Source organism: Danio rerio, chromosome 8 (genome assembly GCF_049306965.1).
Source record: "Danio rerio strain Tuebingen ecotype United States chromosome 8, GRCz12tu, whole genome shotgun sequence".
Lineage (NCBI taxonomy): Eukaryota > Metazoa > Chordata > Actinopteri > Cypriniformes > Danionidae > Danio > Danio rerio.
In genome coordinates, this window is record NC_133183.1 from 48,320,047 (window position 1) to 48,343,153 (window position 23,107).

The window sequence follows — 23,107 nt, forward strand, 5'->3', positions numbered from 1 at the left end:
ATATGAAAGTCAATGGCTACCATCAACTGTCTGGTTCCCAACAGTATTTACTGCTTGATCTTCAAAATATAGATTTTTTCACATTTTGCAATTATTTTATGACTTATTATTATATGACAGTTTTTATATTGATCAGAGTGTTTAGCTTCTGTTACAATGAGCATTAATATCATTAAGAGTCACATTGACTCCTGATTGTCAATGACTGAGATGAGTATGGGATAATTGAAAACAGGCCATTGAATTGTTAGTAAATAATGCATACTTGAGGTGTTCATTATTTTGTAATAATTAAACAGCATGTTATTGTCCATTATTTGGTTTCTACTACATTTACTACACCTTAAGACACTGTTCAGATGTTGTATGTAAAAACATTTGTTCAGTTTTGTCTTCATGTAACCTCCTGTGTGTAGAAATAGTTTCTTAGTTTCTCATCCAAAGACTTACAGTTGTAGTGATACGGAACTATAATGAGGTCAAAATCTGCCTGGAAATACATTAGCTGTGTAGTTTCTCTGAAAATAATTGGACACCTTAAGGCCTGTGCATACCGTGTTGAATTTTGACCGAAGCTTAACACCTCATGACTAAGCAAATGGTGCCAATGTGAGTGCCTACACCAATGCAAAAAAAAAAAACTGTAAAAGCGTCTTTTAAATTAAAATAAAAATGTCTTGAGCTCATGAAATAACTGAAATCATTCAGTATAGTGATATGAAACTCTAAAGAGGTTAAAAACTAGCTGGAAGTACTTTAATTGCGCGCTTTCACACTGCTCACACTTTTGACTACCTTTAACCTTGTGACTAAACAAATGACTATGATGTGAGTGTGCTGATGTAAAAAGCATCTACAAAATTGTAAAGGAATTGTCTTGGTGTCATTTTGTTTGCCGTTTAATGTGTCAAGTTAAAAATAAATGGTCGACCAATGGCGCTTGGTGGCGCTCAAATTGCTCAACACACATTCCTAACAACAAGGATGCACCAATGTTCATTGGTCTGAAGGAGCACAAGGAGCTGCATGATAAACACAACAGCGACTACAAATATGTTGACAATAGGGAGTTGTAATGTAAAGGAATTGTAGATCAAATAGGATTTCATGGTGATTTTTATTGTTGAACTATCCAGGTTTTATTTGCCAGTTAGCAAATATTGTGTGAATGGTTTTAATAAGCGCGTAAACACTGGCTGAATCTGAAATCGCATACTTCCTTACTGCATAGTACGCAAAAGATAGTATGCGAGCCAAGTAATATGTCAGAATTCATTTCGAAAAACACCCGGATAATCTTCACTACTACTTCTGGTGAGATTCTGAAGTGCGCATCGGATGGACGCTACGCTATGCGAGACAATTCATGTATGGGAGTAAAGCAACCTCACACAGGTAGGTCACATGATCATGTAGTACTTTCTAATTTCATTCAAACTGCTCACATTCGCACTGTATAGAACTTACTTTTCTAATGGCCAAGAAGTGCGTTTAAATTCAAATGCAGTACCTACGCAGTCACTGTCTCTCTTCTTCTATGCAACAAGTAAGTGTCATGAATTGTAAAGCTGCGCCATCTTTTGTACCAGAGTATCTCTGTTTTTCATTAAGTGCCATCTAAAGTGATTTCCACATTCACTTTGCTTATCACCAGTGAAAATTGTTTGGGTATTAATGCAGAAAAAAAACGATAGGCGTGAGCAAAAATCGCCCTGGTGTGCACAAGCCTTAAAATGTTCACCAGCTAAGTAAAACCAAGCATTCAACAGCATGAATTATTCCACATCAGTCCACCTGTGTTCACAAAAAAACATTTTAGAAATCACATATTTAAGTGTGACATCTTCAGATGCCTTTTTTAACCTAGCTTATCACACATAGACACACAAACGGAACAACAGGGACAACACTTAATGTAATATTGCCATAATCAAGCATGGTTTCCCCTTCAAATGTACATGTAAAAACATATATTGTTTGGTCTTGCATGATTAAAAGTGCAAAGACACTTGGCTACAGTATAGGTGTGTACTTTTTGTGTGCAAGTATGTGTGTGTACTTGTTTTTTTTTTTTCTTTCTTCAGAAAAAGTCCAGTTTTCTGTTTTTCTACCATATAACAGTGGCTCAGCAAGGCTTTTCTTGCAGTAGTCTAAAACTCTGTCTGCTTTGACCAGCAGGAAGCAGTACAGCATCTCAGTTTCTTTTGCTGGAGACACTATAGAAATGCTGCCCTCTCAGCGGGACACCATTCGCACAAACTCTATAAAGGAGTGAAAGAGAGAGAGATTATATAGAGAGACTTGAACAGAAAAAGTACTTTCTAGTTCTACTGTTTACTGTCTACGGCTTTTCATCATTTATTATTACTTAGTGCTACTTCTTACCTTCAAAATCCACTCTCCCATCTCCATTCAAGTCAATGTCTCTCAGTATGTCCTCCAGGTCTCGATGACCGACCTAACAAAAACAGGAATTTCTTTTAATATCACCCCAAAAAGTTTATTTTGTCTTTTTGAACACAGAATAAAGTGTTTAATTTATGTTATTATTATTAAGGTGCAAGTAATACATACAACCGCAAAATATCGCCGTTAATCTATCTGATCTATTGGGAGCTGGGTCTGTTTTACGCAAGCTATGATGACTTTCACCTTAATATATTATGGCGAATGTATACCTGGCCGAATTGTACTGGAGGGGGTGAGAACAAGTCTTCGAACTTGTGTGTATACCTACTGTGAAATTACCATATCAAATGTGACGTGCTAACATGGATGCAGTTCACCAGAGTGAATGTGATTAATGTTAGCTCCACATCTAACTATCAGGCACCTGGAGAGTTTATGCGTTCGAGTAAAACATATACAAATAAAATGGACTGAGTGCTTTTTAAAACGAATGACGGTGAATGAAAATCAAACTGGTGTGCCGTCTGACAAAAAAGAGCTGGAAATTAGAGCTGAATTTAGAAATAGTTTTGAAACAAATCTTTGTGCTTAACAAACAAAATTAATTATTTATAGGCTAATTGATGTTTGTGCGTAAAAGGTTTTCCTATCCACGAGAGCAAAAGTGAAAGTTAATAATTTATCTCTAATTCTCGCGCGGTAGATGCTCTGTTTAACTGTTTTCTTGCTAATGAAATGCTCAGTTTTTACACGTACACTGTTTTTGCTGTCACACATATTGCTGTAATGAATAAACCTTTCAAGCAGATGTAACAGGGTTAAAATAATGTTTAATTGTCTTTCACCAAAATGGGTTATTTTGTTTATTTTCTGGTTGTTGAGAGACCTCTTGTGGCAATAGTGTGTAATTGTTTCTTTCACCTTTCACCTGCAAAGCCCCGCCTACAGCAGAAAATGGTTGCTGAATGCAGAAAGGCGGTAGGTAAAATGTGCTCCAGCTAAATGTGACAAATTTTGTATTTTAACACATATTAATAACACATACAAGTCCAATATGAACCTTAAGTGATGTTTTAGATCAAATCTGTCGAGTGATTGCCGTGTGTAACAAACTTTGTGTGGTTTAATTTGCTCATGCTATGTGTAGCTGGAATGATGACATTAATATGTGCAGGGGTGATTTCTTACTATTTGTTTGGTTTTTTAGATGCATGTTTAAATGCATACTGTTGCCAGAGGATGTATATTTCTGTTACAGGTATGTTGAACTTTTGTAAATAAATAATGTTTTGTTAAAATGACTTTATGTGGCAACACAGCAGAAAATGGTTGCTGAATGCAGAAAGGCGATGCATGTTTAAATGCATACTGTTGCCAGAGGATGTATATTTCTGTTACAGAATAAACAACGCAGAACGCAGTTCTCTGTGTCCGCCTGAGTGATTTGCGTCATCAGGAAGAGAAGCGTTACACTGGTGCCGTGACCTGTGGCATCGCGAGGATCCGCACAACGCAGATCGCCGCGTGGTTGCTGAAATTTGAGGATCGCTGTGTGATTGCTGATCTTTGAAGACTGTTGCGTGATTGATGAACTCTGAAGATCTTCGCATGTTTGCTGAACCCTGAAGATCGTCGCATGATTGCTGAACTTTGGAGAATGCTGTGTTTTCATCACTATTTCCAAAACTGACTGTTGACTGGTTGGTCATTTGGTTACATATATATATATTTTTCACTTTTTCATTTTTTTCTTTTCTTTCAGGCTATCTACATCCTTGAATTTAGGGTAAAATTGTACTTTGGACTCAGAACACTATTTTTTTCTTGATATATATATATAATTGTGTTATTATTATTCCTTACATTCAATTATGGCCGAAAAATTTCCTTCTGATTTTGATGCAACAAGCCCATTTGTTCCCAGAGGGAGGGGCGCTTTGCTTACTGGGGTATACAATGATGTTACTTTGCGTAATGAGTCATTCCCTGGTACTGAGCATGTACAAACAGTGCGCGATAACACTATGGGTGTTGGTCGTGGGCACAGATTAAGAAACCAAACAGTGGGACATTTTCCGGGGCATGGTCCTTTTGTTTCAACTCCAAAAGCTGATAATACTGACCAAACTTTGCAGCAAATAACAGACATGATGGGCCGACTTGGGGCTCAAATAGGCGATTCGATCATGGCACGGCTTGCTGAGACTGGGGTTGTTAATTCCAATTGCGCCTTGCATAACAGCAAAGACCCGGATGTCGACAGTGTCAGACAAGATGTGCCTCAAGTCACTGTGCACGTAAAAGCAGACAGAGAACCAGTAATGTTTAAAGGTGATGGTTCGGATAAATATTCTGTCCGTGACTGGATTGATTTGACAAAATCACAGTTAATCAAACAAAAGTGTCCAATATCTGACCAAGCTGATGAGATAATGTCAAGGCTGATGGGCAAAGCTAGGGACATTGTGAAAATTGGATTAAGGAGTGATACTTCTCTAGATGCCGTACGCAACCCTGACATTATCTATTCAATTCTGCAGAGATATTTCAGTGATGCAGCTTCTTGTCTGCCCTTAGCTGATTTTTATTCGACGTACCCAGAACCAAGAGAAAATCCAGTCGATTACTGGATCAGGCTTAACAAATCAGCGGATTTGGCTGAAGAAGGATTGCGCAGACAGGGCAGATTTATGGATAACATTAGCATGGAAGTGACGCGCATGTTTGTGAAACATTGCCCCGACCCTGAATTGTTGTGTCTTTTTAAATGCAAACCGATTGATGAGTGGAATGCGAGGGACATTCAACGAAGGTTGGATGACTATCAAAGAGAAAAAAGAACTCCCCTGAGCAATCTTAATCCTCGTCCTCGATACACTGTCGCTTCTATACATTGCACTGACCCACCAAAGTCTACTGATTATTGTCAGTCTAACATTCAAACAGACCTGTCTAATGTTCCTCCAGCTGTTCCGAGTAGCTTGTCTGAGGCTCAGTGTATTGAACCAGTCACCTACACGAAACAAAACGTGCAGAAGCCTGATAGTGAGATCTTCAGTCGGATGATGAGTATGCTTGAACAAGTGCTAGAAAAGGTGGCACAAAATTCTAGAGTCCCGAGCCCTCAAAATGTAGTTTATGGGCAAGGTAGTGTACAATGTGATGTTTGTAAGGCTAACACGCACACCACCAAAACTCATTGCTTTAGAGATAGGCTTTGCTTCTCTTGTTTTTCACCAGGTCACTCACAGAATGTATGTCCACGCAGGGTGTCAGCTCGGCGCAACCAGAGTGGGGGAAACTTATAGACCCGTATATGGTGGGGGGATGTGCGGGTCTAGATGATGACTCCCATGAGAATGTTGCCAGTGCTGAAGCTGCAGATGCGGTGAGTGTAGATTTTGGTGAGTTGACAGAAAATGTAATTGTACAGAACACAAACATAATTGGCAGTAGTTCTAGTTTGTTTTACACACCAGTCATCGTGGAAGGCAAGTTGACGCTTGGCGGAATGCTTGATAGTGGGTCAATGGCCTGTACGATGAGTGAAAAAGCAGAGGCCAAACTCCTCGATGCTGGTGTGTTGACAAAAGAGAATAGATCCAATTTTGATGCAGTCCTGATAGGGTGTGGTGGCACTCGAGTGAAGCCTAAATCTGCTTATGATATTGAGATGGAAGTTTATGGCTGCAAGATCATTGTGCCTACGCTAGTTGTTCAAGGCCAACTAGACGAGCTAATAATTGGGACAAATGTGATTAAACATGTGCTCCGTGAGTCTAAACGTTGTCCTGCATACTGGAATGCCTTGTCTCATCCATGTCTGAATGATGATCAGGAATCAGAAAGGTTCCTTTCCATGTTGGCTGGGATGGAACGCTGGAAGGGTGAGGAAATCCCAGACAAGATTGGTACAGTCAGATGTACGTCAGCAGTGTGTTTGGAACCTGGGCGTGAATACTTGGTTTGGGGTAAGTTGAATAAGTCTTGTGTCATTTCACCCGGTAGTACTGTGATAACTGAGCCTACTACTTCTAGATCGGCCCCTAGGCACGTGTTAGTGGCTAGGCTTGTTACACCGTTGTGGGGTGATGGTTGGGTGCCGCTGAAGCTGATTAATTTGTCTCATCAGCAAGTTTTGTTGAGACGCAACGCAAAAATTGCCGATCTGTTTGCATGCGTGGCACTTGAGGATTTGGAGAATCTTGTACTCACCTGTAATGATGATCCACTGTTTAACTGTACTCAAAGGGTTGACTCCAGAACTTGCCTAGATCGACGGGAGGATTTGGTTAAACAGTTGGAACATGCTGGTCTGGGTGCATTAGATATTAACTCATGTGAGGCTTCTGAAGACTGTAAGAATAAGCTTCGAGAACTTATTTTACAGTACGAGAATATTTTCTCTCGGCATCACCTTGATTGTGGTAAGGCTGAGGGATTTGTACACAGAATTCATGTCACTGATACCAAACCATTTCGCCTACCTTACCGAAGAATACCTCCGAGCCAGTATCAGGTTCTCCGCAAAGTCCTAGACGAGATGGAAGAAAGAGAAATAATTCGTAAATCGACTAGTGAATTTGCTTCTCCACTAGTGCTGGTTTGGAAAAAGAACGGGGACTTGCGCATTTGCACCGATTTCCGGTGGCTAAATAGAAGAACGTTTAAGGATGCGTACCCGCTTCCCCATCAAGCTGATTGCTTGGCGGCACTTGGTGGCAATTGCCTGTTCAGCACCTTAGATCTTACATCTGGGTTTTACAATATGCCCTTGCATGATGATGACAGAAAATACTCTGCATTTACTACACCGGTGGGGTTGTATGAATATAACCGCCTTCCACAGGGGTTGTGTAACAGTCCGGGTAGTTTTATGAGAATGATGACTGCAATCTTTGGTGATCAGAACTTCTTAAGCTTACTTTGCTATCTCGACGATCTACTTGTTTTTGCCCCTAATGAGAAGATCGCTTTGGAGCGTCTCGAGATGGTATTTATTAGGTTGAGTAAACACAACTTAAAGCTTTCACCAAAGAAATGTTGCTTTCTCAGACGATCAGTGAAATTTCTCGGGCATATAGTTGACGAAACAGGCATCTCTACTGATCCATGTAAAGTTGACAGTATTGCCAGAATGACTTATGCTGATTTGATGGAGAAGGATGGTGTGACTCCAAGTCAGAAACGCGTCCGGTCATTTCTTGGCTTAATTAACTACTACCAACATTTTATACCCAAGTATTCATCCATTGCTAGACCTCTCTTTGATCTACTCTCAGGCCAGATGAAGAACTCTAAGGGTGGATGGAGGCGGAAAAGATCTCTGCAGAGCTGTAAGTTACGTCCTGAACATTGGACAGAGGATCAAGTTAGATCTTTTGAGGGGCTTAAGTCATCTTTGATCAACAGCGTAGTTTTGGCTCACCCAAAATTCGATCAGCCCTTTATTCTATCTACTGATGCCTCATTGGATGGCCTCGGAGCTGTTTTGTCTCAAGTGCAAGAGGGAGATACAATGGCTAGGCCAATTGCATTCGCCAGTAAATCGCTTTCTCGGTCACAAAGAAATTATCCTGCTCACAGGTTGGAATTTTTGGCGTTAAAATGGGCAGTGTGCGACAAGTTTAGCCACTGGCTAAAAGGTAACAAGTTCACCGTCTGCACTGATAATAATCCGCTGACCCATATTATGACTAAGCCAAAATTGGATTGTTGCGAGCAGCGATGGGTAGCAAAGTTAGCCAGCTATGATTTCGATATTAAGTACATCCCTGGTTCTCGGAATCTAGTTGCCGATGCTTTGAGCCGCGAACCGTTTGTGCACGTGGGACACAGGTTGTTGCATGAAGCTTTTGATTGTCTCAGGAACAATATGACTGAGATGTCTGATGTTTCTGTTCAAAATGCGTTTAGACAGTCAACAAATAGTGATGATCAATTTCCTCGGCCAGATTCTGTTTTCCACAATGGCATGACTTTTTCAAGTGATGAGGTTTCAGCAGTGTTTCGGTCCCATAATGACTGGGAGACTGGAGCACAAGTACGTGCAATATCAAATTTACACTGTGTGCCTCAGGTGGTTGATAATGACTATGGTTGTCTTCCTGCGTACTCAGTGAGTGAGCTTCGTGATAAACAACGCAGCGATAGCATTTTATCTCGCGTTGTGGAGTACGTAGAGAGATGCCGTAGGCCTTCGAGAAGAGAGAGAGCGCATGAACCTTTTCAAGTTGTAAGGTATTTGAAACATTGGGAAAAATTTAAGATGGTCGATGGAGTGCTTTACAGGGTGTCGAAGGATAGCTTTTTGAAGACAAGGCGTTTCCAGTTTGTAGTCCCCGAATCACTTAAGGTTGAGGTAATGAAAGGAACACATGATCATGCAGGCCATCAAGGTCAGTTCAGAACCCTCAGTCTAGTGAGGCAACGTTTTTTCTGGTTGTCTCTCGACAGAGATGTGCGTGAATATGTACGTCAGTGCCAGCGTTGTGTCGTCAGCAAGACCGCCGAACCCAGTGATAGAGCTCCTCTAGTTAACATACAGTCAAGCAGACCTCTACAGATTGTCTGCATTGACTTTTGGTCAGCAGAAAACTCACAAAACAAATCTGTTGATGTTCTTGTTGTGACCGACCATTTTACTAGACTGGCTCAGGCCTTCTTGTGTAGAAATCAGTCAGCTAAGGAGGTAGCCAAGGTTTTATGGGACAAATTCTTCTGCATCTATGGCTTTCCTGAGAGAATACACTCCGATCAAGGAGCTAACTTTGAGAGCAATCTTATCAGTGAACTTCTCAGAGTGTCAGGTGTTAGGAAATCCCGTACAACCCCATACCACCCAATGGGGAATGGTGCTGTCGAACGATTTAACAGGACGCTTGGTAATATGATTCGTGCATTGCCTCCTGGAGAGAAGTCTGATTGGCCGAGGCGGTTACAGTCTCTCACTTTCATGTACAACTGTACGGTGCATGAGACTACCGGGTTTGCACCTTTCTACCTCATGTTTGGGAGGGTGCCCCGTCTGCCTATAGATCTAATGTTTCAAAGTGTCTTGAGTGACTCAACAACTACTGATTTTTCCAAGTATGTGTCTTCACTTACGAAGGATCTTTCTGAGGCTATGAAAATAGCTCAGAAACATGCTTCTAAGGAGCAACATCGTCATGCTGTGCTGTATAATAGGAAGACAAAAGGGTCTGATATTAGCATTTCTGATCGTGTACTGTTGGCGAATCGTGCTGAGAGGGGAAAGAAAAAAATTTCAGATCGTTGGGAGACTGCAATCTACATCGTGATTGAAAAATTTCCTGATACAAACACATACAGAATTCGTAATACTACCACCGGCCAGGAGAAAGTAGTTCACCGTAATTTGTTATTACTAGTCAACTTTCTTCCACTGACAGATGATTCTGGATCCTTGTCCCCTTCAAGTGATCCAGGAACAGATGTTTTCTCGTCAGCTGAGAATTCCCCTTTGCACGATGCTGACTTGTGCTTAGATCAGAATGAGACTGTAGATGGTGTCCCTAGTGGTAACTGTTTGGATGAGTCCATCAATGTGAGTTCTGATGCTGATATGGGCACTACTGCTGTTGGTGAGTTTGATAGTGTTATCCCTATTCCAGCTGACTCAGTGTCTATCAGAGATGATCTGTCCATTGTTGAGGACACTGGAACGATCTGTTCTAGTGTAACAGGTGTTGGTAGAACTCTGGAATGGGTCTCTCAGTTACCTGAGGATAGCTCTGATTGGGCTGACCTACACAGTGAAATGTCTTGTCCTGCTAGCACAACAGCCAGTCTTGATGTGGTGAATACAATGAGTGATGTTCCTCTTGTTCGTCCTGAGCAACCTGCTGGTTCCGTTCCACTACCCAGTCAGCCATGCAATTCAAGTGGTAGTCTAAGACAAGTCCAGGATGACTTTCCCCGTGTATTTACCCGAGCGACATCACGTTTTGGACGTGTCATCAGACCAGTAAATAGATTACTCTATACTATGTCAAGACAAGACGTAAGCCATAATTCTAGGGGTTATGTAACATCCATTTGTAAGTCAATTGTTCAAGCTCTTCGAGAGTAGTTGTTTTTTTGAGACAGTTAATGGATGTTTTGCGATTGAGATTTGGGAACTAAAGAAGCTTTGCTTCTATGTGATTTTTTTTTTCTTCCTCTCTCTTTACTCTTAAGGCTAATAATAGTGGTATTATTTCATTTATTTATTTTCTCAAATATTTTTGTTGGTGTACACACTTTACTGTAACTTTGTTGTATTTTGTCGCAGAGTTGTGGGGTGTATATTGGGCATCCTGCAGACAGTTGATAAGTTGAGACTATGGCGCCAGTCTCTTCTTTATTCATCCTTACGGGATACTTTGATAGTTGTTAGTTTCTCTGTGTGTTGGTCTTGTATTTTGACAGATTATTGTGTGTATCTTATCGTTTTTTTTCGCATGTTCGCGATTTTGGTGAAATTCAGCTGGGGTGGATGTAACAGGGTTAAAATAATGTTTAATTGTCTTTCACCAAAATGGGTTATTTTGTTTATTTTCTGGTTGTTGAGAGACCTCTTGTGGCAATAGTGTGTAATTGTTTCTTTCACCTTTCACCTGCAAAGCCCCGCCTACAGCAGAAAATGGTTGCTGAATGCAGAAAGGCGGTAGGTAAAATGTGCTCCAGCTAAATGTGACAAATTTTGTATTTTAACACATATTAATAACACATACAAGTCCAATATGAACCTTAAGTGATGTTTTAGATCAAATCTGTCGAGTGATTGCCGTGTGTAACAAACTTTGTGTGGTTTAATTTGCTCATGCTATGTGTAGCTGGAATGATGACATTAATATGTGCAGGGGTGATTTCTTACTATTTGTTTGGTTTTTTAGATGCATGTTTAAATGCATACTGTTGCCAGAGGATGTATATTTCTGTTACAGGTATGTTGAACTTTTGTAAATAAATAATGTTTTGTTAAAATGACTTTATGTGGCAACACAGCAGAAAATGGTTGCTGAATGCAGAAAGGCGATGCATGTTTAAATGCATACTGTTGCCAGAGGATGTATATTTCTGTTACAGAATAAACAACGCAGAACGCAGTTCTCTGTGTCCGCCTGAGTGATTTGCGTCATCAGGAAGAGAAGCGTTACACAAAGTTCTTAAATGTTACAGCAGCCCAAAAGAAAATTTATATCAAGAGGTTCAGGGCTATGAGCCCAACTAAAGCAAACACTTTTCCCCATGATGGAGACTTTAGTCTCTGTTGACCACAAAGGTTTTAAGATAACTGGGCCACATTTGCAATATCTTCTCTGGGCCACTATAGGCTAATGGCTGCATTAGCCAGAGTTTATTGTGCCAACTATTTGGCAAATGTGGCCCACATATGTTTTAAAATAACTGGGCCACATTTGCCATATCTTCTATGGGCTGCTTTAGGCTCACAGCCACATTAGCCAGAGCTAACTGTGCCAAATATTTGCCAAAAGTGGCCCACATATGTCTTAAGAAAGCTGGGCCACATTTGCATCTACACGTGTGAGACACTTTAGGTTTAGACCCAGATGACCCCTAAATGTCTATGACACATTTTTGCCAACTGTAGCCCACATTTGTCCTCTATCATTTGGGCCAAATTTACTATTTTCCACATGAGCCACATTAGGCTCACATTCATTACATTTCGCCATAAGTGCCAAACCTTTGCCTTAAATGGCCCATATATAGGAATTTGAATCTTTGGCCCCCTTTGCCATTGTACAAGTGGGCCACTTCAGGCTCACATTCATTTTGTCTGGGCCGAAGGAAGACCACCAGTGCTGCATAACTGCCTAAAGTGGCACACATTTGTATGCTATCTAGGCGCAATATACTGAGAATCAAGTCAAAAACAGAATGGACAGGCCAACTTTTTTATTTCCAATATAAAGTATATTGAGGACATGCTTGGGAAAGCATGGGGGCATATAATTAATCAGATAAAAAAAAAATAAAACATTTGGGTGAAATAAAAAAAGAAAAGAAATTAAAATGTATTTAATTGGATGGAGGGACAGCCAGAGATGCAAACTTGTCAGATTTTGATGAAAATCCTTTTGGATGGTGAAAAATTGTCCGTCTCTGATATTTTTCTAGACATGATTAATTCAGAAATTAATTTTAAAAACATTAAAGACCATTCTCTATTTTTGTTAAAACATTATAATCTTACAATTCAAACATATTACAAAGGAAAGATATGTGTGTGTAAATACTTGACTGTAAGATCCATAATATACATTCAGTAATCTTAGATTTTCATTTCACATTTTTACATTTCAAGGGACAAATGTATTTCAGAATCTCTAACCTGTTGTCCCAGCAGTTTCCTCATTGCTTCCCTCAGCTCTCCTGTGCTTATTTCACCATCTCCATTTGTGTCAAACTGAAAACAAATCATAATATCAAATAAAATGATTTCAAATGTGATATATATATTTTAAAAGGACACTCCACTTTTTTTGGAAACTTAGTTTATTTTACAAGTACAATAGAATCAAAAAGCTGAGTTTTACCATTTTTGAACCCATTCAGTAGATCTCCGAGTCTGGCTAAAACACTTTTAGCTGAGCTTAACATATATTATTGAATTGGGTTAGACCATATCACTCAAATTAAAAAAAAACTATTTAAAACTTAAATTTTTTACTATTTAAAACTGTAATTACAGTCTGTACTAAGACTGATGGAAAATGAAAAGTTGTTGTGCTTCAGCAGGCAAAATGATATTATAGTTAGCTAGATTGGGACTACTTTCAAGCACTGCAAATATTATTGCTGAATCGTTTCAAAAAATGGTAAAACTTAACTGTTTAACTAGATGATTTGTTAAATGAGCCTATTTCCAAAGAAGGTGTAGTTTTCCTTTAAATGATAACTTTCCACTCACCTCTTTGAAGGCATTTCTCAGCTCCTTTATGCCGATCATGTCTGCTGTCTCGGCAAGAAGTTTAGGTCCCATCAACTCCACAAAATCCTCGAAGTCCACATGGCCACCTACTAAGAAAACCACACTGATGTCAATATTTCATAATAAGGAGACTGATATAAGATAAGACTGGTGCAGACACTGAAACTTACAGTTCATATTGATCTGTTGGCTCAGCTCTATTAGCTCCATCTCAGTTGGCATGTATCCCATAGTCCTCATGCAGTTTCCCAGGTCTTTACAGCTGATGAAGCCATCTTTATCTTTATCAAACTCCTTAAACGCGTCTCGCAGCTCTTCACTCGACAAAACAAACAGAACTTATAAATAGTATGTTACATTAAGTTCAATTCAATTAACTTTACAAATCATTTCAACTTACATCAATAAAACTAACTTAAAACATTAAGTTAAAATTTGCATAACCTAAAAAGCCTTATCAATTATATCTTATTACATACATTAAAGTAACACAAAAGCATAATCACATACACACACTACCTTGTCGTCAATAATACTTGTAAGTGCAACAAATAATAACTTGACTTAGTATTAATTAGACTTATTTGGAAAAGTGGCAGAAGGTAGATTTTTCTGATGAATCATCCTTTAAACTTCATCCCAATCATCACAAATACTGCAGAAGACCTATTGGAATCCACATGGACCCAAGATTCTCACAAAAATCAGTCAAGTTTGGTGAAGGAAAAATCATGGTTTGGGGTTACATTCAGTATAGGGGTGTGCAAGAGATCTGCAGCGTGGATGGCAACACCAACAGCCTGAGATATCAAGACATTTGTGCTGCCCATTACATTAAAAACCACAGGAGAGGGCAAATTCTTCAGCAGGATAGCACTCCTTCTCATACTTCAGCCTTAACATCAAAGTTCCTGAAGGCAAAGAGGGTCAAAGTGCTCCAGGATTGGCCAGCCCAGTCACCAGATATGAACATTATTGAGCATGTCTGGGGGTAAGATGAAGGAGGAGGCATTGAAGATGAATCCAAAAAATCTTGATGGAACCTTGGAAGCCCTGCAAAAACGATTTCCTTGTCATTCCAGATGACTTTCGTCGTCCGAGCTCATTGGAGTCATGCACAATATTAATTATTTTTCCACTGCACCATGACTTTATATTCTGTACTGTCCATTATTTCTGTTTAGTGACAAGACTTTTGTTTAAGCAAAGTCAGACCTTACTGTCATAATTAAATACTTAAAATCAAGGCATGATCATATTTTATTTTGTAAAATAAGCATAATCTAGAGGCCTTTGCCTTTCAAATAAGCCAATTCTGATACTAAATGATCAACTAAGTCAAGTTATTATTTGTTGTTTCTTGAAGAGGCGACAAGACAAGATGAGACAAAACAGGAAATTATTTCAAGCTTGACTGTATATATAGTACATTTACTGTACAAGTACATTTTCAGAAATAATGGTCCAATGTTTTTTTTTTTAATTATTATTTTACATCTTTACATTTTTTACTTATTACATATTTTAAATAATAACCAGGCTTCAACAATTTTTAAACAAAATTTAACTTAATGTTTTAGTAATTTACTGATGTCAATTGAGAAGTCTAGAAAAGTTTAACTGATTATAAATATTACATAAAGTGTACATAAAGTGTTTATACTCCTGTACTTTTATTAGCAGACATATTAGTAAGTGTAAAAGCACCTATTTTTCCATATTAGACAACTTTTGTGCCTATTTTTCGAATATTTGTACGATTATAGGCGAGTTTATACAGCTTTGAAGAAGCTAAAATAACTAGAAAAGAGTGTAAAATCTTACCATCAATCTCCTCAGGTCTCAACTCTCGATTCTGCAAAAACACAAGAAAACAGAAAAAAATGTCAAAATAACAACAGGAAGGTCAAATATTAAAGCCACAGCGTCCAAAAATCAAAACCTCACAATAAAATCCAGGCTGTCGAGGAAATTAAGTTCCTCTGAAGTTGGTTTTACCACCAGAAAACCTTCAACCAGTGGTGCGTCCAGACCAGTCAAAGCAGCCATTGCTTCTATCTGTACAAAGGTGTTTAGAATTAGTTTTATAGAGTTTAAAGGAGCGATAGTGCGTTACAAAAAGGTGAGGTGGTCTTAGTCATGTGGCAACGGCATTTGTCCAGCGTCACAGCTGAGTGAACAAATCTCTTCAACCAAGACAGAAAAAAATGCGTCTTCACCTAACAGTGACAACCTTTAAAGGCGATGGAGAGGGAGAAAGATGGAGAACAGAAGCTGTTGCGTTCACCACAGGGTAAGAAAGGAGTATAAACATGCAGTCTTTACTGACGTAGGATCATGACATTCACGCACACACACATGCAAAAACATGCGACCTAAATTGTAGACCAAAACAAAGGAGCAGCAATTTATGCGACGTAAATACATACGCCTACGAGGCAGCATGAGGAATAAGAAAACTCAGTTGCTTATATAAGTGGCATCAAACATTCCAGGGCAAAGCCACACATAAGCAAGTCTTTTGTGGACTGTATTTATAGCAACACATCATTGTTGACAGTCATCATTGACACTGCAGTAGGTCTATGCGTGCGATCGAGTATTTGTTAAGGTCTAAATTCCAAGGTCAGTTTTCATTCATTCGTATTGTGGAAGCATAACCTGTAAATTCCTATTTCCATCTGAGGACACATTTCTCACACTTCAGTTTCATTTACCTCAGAGCCTTTATTCTTAAACATTTAAAAAAATAGTTATTAATAGGAGTGTGATAAAGAAAATGGCTAAACAAAATTCATGTTTCTAATAGCCATTAAAATGTACTGTTAGTAATAGCTAATTAAAAGAAAATTAAAATAATTAATGTGTTATTGTATTCTTATTAATTTTTTAAGGACAGCAGTAATGTAACGAATTACATTTTAAAATTTGTGTAATTTGTTTACAGTTAAAGTCAGTGTAATTGCATTACTTACGTTACAAATAAAGTTTTAAAAGAAAAAATGCTTCTTTTAAATCCAGTTTTCTGCTGCAATGTCAGTTAATAAGCATGCACTTTTAAACTGCTGAAGAATGCGAGCTGAAAGAGCTGCTGACTGGAATGTTTCCTTCTTCAAGTGGAAATACAGACAATACTTAGATTTTATTGAGCGTAAAAACAAAAATATTGCTGTGAAATTTGGAATACTGTATGTCCAGTCTCTAAAGAACTTTCGATTGCTTTTAACTTGACCAGCAACTTGTTCAAACACTTGAAGGCATTATTTAGCCCCTTTCACACAAACAGACTTTTCTGGAAAATTACCAGCAGTTTTGCAGAAAGCTCTGTATGTGTGAACAGCCCCTTTTTGAAAAAAACAATACATTTTTTCTAGAAATTTTCTGGAAAGAGGTTGTAAAATTACCGGTAATTTGCCGTAAAGCTGCTCTATGTGAATGCAGAAGAAAGGTTGCCAGAAAGAGCACGTTCACGTATAGAATGCACTGACATGAGGCGTCTACTTTAGCCAATCAGAACACTCAGACGCATTTACATCCGCATTGTTTATGACAAGCCTTTGAATATTTTTCCAGACACATTGAGCTGCTAGCTGTTAGTCAGATGACTGTTTCTATGTTCCTTCTTAATGCCAATTGTGAAATAAATTATAGATAAAATGCTTATGATAAACCGTTGTTTGTTTACCTTCAAGCTCTAACGCGTGTGCACATGAAGCAGCCGGTGAGGGTCAGCACACACACATGTACATTTCGACATGTGAAAGTGTTCCTATATATGTTTTCACTAAAGTTGTTCACGATACTTATCCATCCACAGAGTTTGTATTGTAGTCGAATGTTCACAAATACAAGTGCAGCTGTTTAGAGCTCATTTCTGGTTAATGGTGTCAGAATTTACAGTTTTTTTTGAATGGATGTGTGAACTGTCTTTTCCGAAAAAATTCCTTAACGTCCTTGTCTGTTTGAACAGTGCTTTTTTGAACTTACCTGAAAAGTCATTCCAGACATTTTCCAGATATTTACCGGTATCGTGAAAGGGGTTTACGACAATTCTTGCCACCAAGGAGGACCCTGGTGTTCAAAAATACAGCAGTCCAACTCAACCTAAACAGGCTAAATTTAATTTTTTGAAAGATTGGGATTTCCCAGAGATGGGTTGCGGCTGGAAGGGCACGGCTGCGTAAAAACTTGCTGGATAAGTTGGCGGTTCATTCCGCTGTGGCGACCCCGGATTAATAAAGGGACTAAGCCAACAAGAAAATGAATGAATGAATGAAAGATCGGGAATGAAGGTATCTTCTGATTGTGAAGAAAAGCATAGCTACTTATGGGGCTGTTCACATATCACGTCTTTTGTGTGTGCAAGTTCTTTATTTACAATGAAGGTATGCGGCTTGCACACACATATTCAGAGCGCATATTGTGTGTGCTCGCATTTTCCAGGCGCACTAGTTGAAAACCAGAAGTCAAGCGACAAGAACTGACCAATCAACTTCTTGTTTTGTATGAAATATATACAATTCGGTAGAATAATTACCTCAGACAAACACAGAACACCAAAACACTGCAGTGCTTTTTAGAATACTATGGATGTCAATGAATACAGGTATCCAGTTTTCCTTATGTTTTTTTTTTTTTTTTTTTTGTGTTTAAAAAATGACAAATAAGTTTGGAACAAGTGAATGATGAAAGAATTTTAAGTTTTGAGCGAACTCTTTAAATCTTTATACATGTCATGTCAGTATAGTAAGCAGTTGTGATCAACCCATTGTAATGCTTTTTAGTGAATACTAAAATACTGAAAGAGCTGCAGTTTAGTTAGAATTTTTATAGGTATATTTGACATGTTTTAAAAGTAGCTTCAAACTAATGTAATCAGTAATCTGATAACTTTTTAAATTAAGTAATTATTAACGTAATCAGTTTACAATTTTCCAGTGGTAGTCAGTTATTCGTAACCTATTACTTTTTTTAAGTAACTAAGCTAACACTGGTCAAGGTTTGTACTAAAATATAAACACATCACTTTTTTCCCCACCATTTTCTTGAGCTGAATTCAACAACCCAGGCTCATTACGGATATGTACCCAGGCAAAATACGTAACTGGAGGTTTGTCTGCTCACAGTTTTTGTTTTTGCAAATCCACCAGAGGCCAATTTCTCTTGCACGTTCCTTTCTCGCATAAATCCACCAGACAGCGCAATATACACTTCAAGCGTCTAGGCCAGCTTGCTGTCGACTGACCCACCCTCCTCCATCTACAAAACCCAACTGATAATGTTTTCAAAAGCAATCTAGAAAAAGAAAAGCAATCATGGCCGCATGATTTCACCATATTTTCAGTCTGTTGTTTATTTATTTATTTATTTGCTTATGTTTTACCTAGTTTCTGGATTGGAACCCTGTCATCATGGTCAACTCATCTCCGCATCCCAAGTCAATCAGCATACGTGACGAACTACTATGCAAACTGGTAAAAGCCATCTATATGAATGAAAAAGCCATCCATACGGAGGTAAGTGGTCAGCTGGTAGCGCTAAAAGGAACAAAAGTCGTCGGCAGAGTTCTGGAACAAATCTACTGATTGCATAATTATCATGGACCAATGGTAGCTCAAAGGTGTTAGGAGCCAAAATTAATTCCCTCCAAAAATGCTTTAGGTTTCGAATTGCAGAAGCTAACTCAAAACAAACTTAATTTTGGCTGGATTTTGTTCAGAATTACATAATGTCAGTTATTTTTTCAATTTGGTTTGAAGTTTACAGGGGTCTTCATAGAATTCATCTGTCTGTGAGCTTGTTAACTTTCAAATTGGGTTCAAAATCCAATAGTGTAAAATTGGGATTAATGATCACTTCACCATTGTCAAGATCTATTCACCTCGCTGGTGTGGCATTTATCATCATGATTACTACACAGGTGTGCCTTAGGCTGGCCACAATAAAAGGCCACTCTAAAATGGGTTGTTTTTTTTGACACAGCACAATATGCCACATGTCTTGCAACGTATGTAAGTTTAGAGGGAGTGTGCAATTGAGATGCTGACTGCAGGAATGTCCATCAGAGCTCTTGCTCATTCATTGAATACTCAGTTCTTTACCATCAATCTCCAAAAATTTGGCACTGCATCCAATCGCAGACCACATGTATTCATACTAGCGACCTAAACATCCAGCACCTCTACCTCCAAGATCATCTTAGACCAGCCACCCAGACAGCTGATGCAACAATGGGTTTCCATAACCAAAGCATTTCTGCACAAACTGTCAGAAGCCATCACAGGAAAGCTCATCTGCATACTCGTCGTCCTTATGGAGCTTTCCACCTGACTAAAGTTCATCATCGCAACCAACTAAAGTGGGGAAATGTTCTCTTCATGGATGAATCCCATTCAGATGGCAGACAGCATGTTTGGCGATGTGTGCTAATGTTAACATTGTGAATTGCCCATGGTGGTGATGGGGTCGTGATATGAGTAGGTGTATGCTATGAACAATGAACATTGCTGCATGTTAATGATGGCATTTTGAATGCACAGGAATACCATGACAAAATCTTGGGGCCCATTGTTATGCTGTTCATCCGTCAATATCACGTCATGTTGCAGCATAATAATGCACAACCCTATGCTGCAAGAATCTGTACACAATTCCCAAAAGCTGAAAACATCCCAGATCTTGCATGGCCAGCATATTCACTTCACATATTGCCCATTGGGCATGCTTGGGGTGCTCTAGATTGACACATACGACAGCATGTTCCAGTTTCAGCCAATATCCAGCAACTTCATACAGCCATTGAAAAGGAGTAGACCAACATTCCACAAGCCACAGTCAAAAACCTGATCAACTCTGTGCGAAGACGTGTTCCACTGCGTGAGGCAAATGGTGGTCACCCAAAATACTGACTAAGCAGGTTTTCCCACCTCCACATAAGAACAGTATGTGTGTGTATATGAGCATGTGTTTTATTTAGAAATCTACAAAACATTTTTAGTTGTTTAATTTCAGATACAACATGTCTCTGCTTTGATTCCATGTCCCAGAAAGCCTTGTCTTTGTATAGTTCTAAAATAAATTATTAGGTTGTCGCTTCAAAAATATCCCTCCTCCCTCTCAATGCCATCTTTCTGTGTAAAAACTTTTTTTTATCTGTACTCTTTTCTCCTCAGACTCCTAAACATAGCCTGTAAAGATGACAGATACACTGTGTAGTGTTAAGCAGACAGACTCTCAGAAGCTGAATGACACCAGAAAATAGCAAACATTATTGTCGATCAGGAGGTATTGGATAGTGGATTTTCTCAGTATTTAACAGTAAAAGTCAACATAAAAAGATGTTTTTTTGCTGGATGTTCAGGCACAAATTCTGTTTAGACATCTGAAAACTTTTTAGTATATGCTTTTCAAGAGTTCAAACTTAAATATTGTATGACAAATGATAGCAGGTTTGGCATGCTGTCCCGGAAGAGAACCCTGAGCTCGGAGATATTTGACCTAAGGGCTCCCACCTGGTCCATATAGCATATGAGGGGAGTACGAGATCAGGTGGTTCTTGAGAGCTCCTCGTAGTGAAGGAGGAAAGAAGGAGAAGGGGTGGATGGGGAGTTTCTTGGGAAAAACGAAGATAAGGGAGTAGTTCTAGCTAGGCTACTTATAGTGAGTTTGGAACAATCTGAGTGGGTAACTAATGCGTGTAGATGAGTGGCCAGCTGCAGTCAATCATATCACATGCTCCTCTCGAAATTAGTTTGTAAAACTTCATTTAAGATAAAATCTATGCAAACCCTCTCACATGAGACCCGCAAAAATGATAAAATCTATAGAAATGTCATTCATACCTGTCAAGGTTCAATTTGTTTTAAGCAAAGCATGTCTGATCACCTCTTAAAAGAAGAGAAATAAAAATAAAACAGCCAGCAAGATCTGGGTGCTTGCATCCATCTGTAGGCATATGTATTAGGCATATGATAACCCTAGGATTTGATACTAGAATAAAATGGTCTGATTTTACCTTATTTGGAAGGGTCATTGCTCTGATTGGCTAGTTTGCATCAGCTCACATAACAAACGGAGATCTGATGTCAGTAATGAATGCAGGAGCTGTGATGTGCTCTCATACACAATACGTGAAAATTATCATACTTCAGTTGTCACCAGCAATATTTTTAACTAATTGCTTAGTTGTAAAATTGACTACTTGTAAAATAATGAATGTTTCAAATTAAGTTTCAGAGTTCCTCTTGTATTAACATGTGATCACCTTCTATGGGACAATAGTATGTGACAATAGGGTATATGCAGAAGGACATTAAATTTTTCAGTAACCTGGCTCAAACTCTTTCCGTGAACTGTTTGCTGTTACAAAATCGATGATTTTAAGCCCTGTTTTCTTTAAAAATCAACAATCTTCACTGCCTGATTGATATATGATATAAACGGGGTCTTAAAATGTACAAAAAACACTGTATTAAATAATTTTTTTCCACTCCATATCTTTAAAATATAAACATTTATTTTACCCCAGTAATTTCAATAGAGTTTCTGTGCTAGCCTGCTAATCCTGACAGGTGTGTACGTGTAAATGACTCGTTTTACGCTTGAACAACTAAATGAATGCCAAAGTCTACTTAACTGATTAATTTGAATTACATTACAACATCAATGCTGTAAAAGGAATAGTATAAAATTGAAAAAAGTCACATTAATCCTTCACCGGATGTTTATTGGAATGGAAGGAAAGATTAGCTGTGCATATACCTGATTATAAACCATTCTCGACCAGGAATTTGACAGGCAATGCTGAGATGTGCTAGTAGAGCTTGTGTGGTGGCTTGTTGACCAGTTTCTCCCACTGGGAGAAAGTCAATTCATGACCCTCCCAAACAAAGTAAATCCAGACTATTTGATTTATGAATCTACGAATAAATTAATCTAAAACCATTTTCAGATCAATTTACTAATATGTGCATGGCGTTGCTAGGCCTATTTTAAGGGGGCTGTAATCTACTCAGCCCACCTAAAACTTTTGCGATTAGCTCGTAAACTGTACACTAAATTCTCGCCTCAGTTCCATTTAAATTTGATAAGAAAACGGAGACAGAATTCGACTCCTCCCCGTCTTTTGTTTTCATTTGATCAGCAAACCACAGCCGTGGACAGCGAGAGAACAAGGTGTGTGTTTATTGATAAATTGTTATAACTTCTGCTTATTTGCAGTTCTTTGATATAGATGACCTTGTATTACCTATATCCCAATGTCACAGAGGATCAGTCAAGTTTTCCCATCATTCACCTCATCAGCAAAACTGTTTCCTCCAGCGAAAAATGTAACTCATTTTGCTATTTTTATTTCAAAATGAACTACCAAAATAAAACACTTGACAGTTTGTGTGGCATTAACTATACCATACAGTCTTGCACAGAAAGGATTAAACACAGTGACAGAAGCACTTAGAGAATGAACTTGTTTAAACTGTCACTGAGTCACTGACAGAGATAAAAACATCAAGTGTTGTCTAGTATTAAAAATACTTATTATTTATGATTATAATTCAGATGGTGAAATATGTGAATTAGCCTGTAAGTTTAAAAAAATATATTCATATGTAAGTCATTTAATTAGAAAAGTGGCAGTTTATTTATTTAATACATGGAAACAAAAAATGCACTTCAATATAGAAAGTGGTTTTTACTACAGTAAACAGGTGGCTTGAGCCTATTTGGCTTATTCGGAAC

General features: G+C 38.5%; 1 protein-coding gene and 2 long non-coding RNA genes across 5 annotated transcripts in view; 2 read left to right on the forward strand and 1 right to left on the reverse strand.

Annotated features, from left to right (window-relative positions):
• LOC141375898 (uncharacterized) overlaps positions 1 to 22,044 on the forward strand; it is a 31,610-nt gene extending 9,566 nt beyond the window's left edge. Inside the window, exon 2 of the long non-coding RNA XR_012384702.1 lies at positions 18,757 to 22,044. This is a non-coding gene — a long non-coding RNA (uncharacterized lncRNA). The remainder of the gene's footprint in view (positions 1 to 18,756) is intronic.
• On the forward strand, positions 444 to 12,774 carry LOC141375897 (uncharacterized). Its single transcript, XR_012384701.1, has 3 exons — positions 444 to 2,924; positions 3,050 to 3,218; positions 11,577 to 12,774. It is a non-coding gene; the product is annotated as an uncharacterized lncRNA (long non-coding RNA).
• Positions 1,897 to 23,107, reverse strand: part of cabp1a (calcium binding protein 1a) — a 62,908-nt gene continuing 41,697 nt past the window's right edge. Inside the window, exons 1-8 of one of the 3 annotated variants that reach the window (XM_073909351.1) lie at positions 22,665 to 22,885; positions 15,317 to 15,427; positions 15,194 to 15,224; positions 13,540 to 13,683; positions 13,349 to 13,458; positions 12,770 to 12,844; positions 2,386 to 2,458; positions 1,897 to 2,261 (exon numbers count right to left, since the gene is read on the reverse strand). In XM_073909351.1, the coding sequence (XP_073765452.1) occupies positions 2,236 to 2,261; positions 2,386 to 2,458; positions 12,770 to 12,844; positions 13,349 to 13,458; positions 13,540 to 13,683; positions 15,194 to 15,224; positions 15,317 to 15,418 (561 nt within the window). In that variant the 5' untranslated portion in view covers positions 15,419 to 15,427; positions 22,665 to 22,885 and the 3' untranslated portion in view covers positions 1,897 to 2,235. Of the gene's footprint in view, positions 2,262 to 2,385; positions 2,459 to 12,769; positions 12,845 to 13,348; positions 13,459 to 13,539; positions 13,684 to 15,193; positions 15,225 to 15,316; positions 15,678 to 22,664; positions 22,886 to 23,107 lie in introns of those variants that run through there. The other 2 variants (NM_001005962.2, NM_001328365.1) reach the window with 2 other exon arrangements.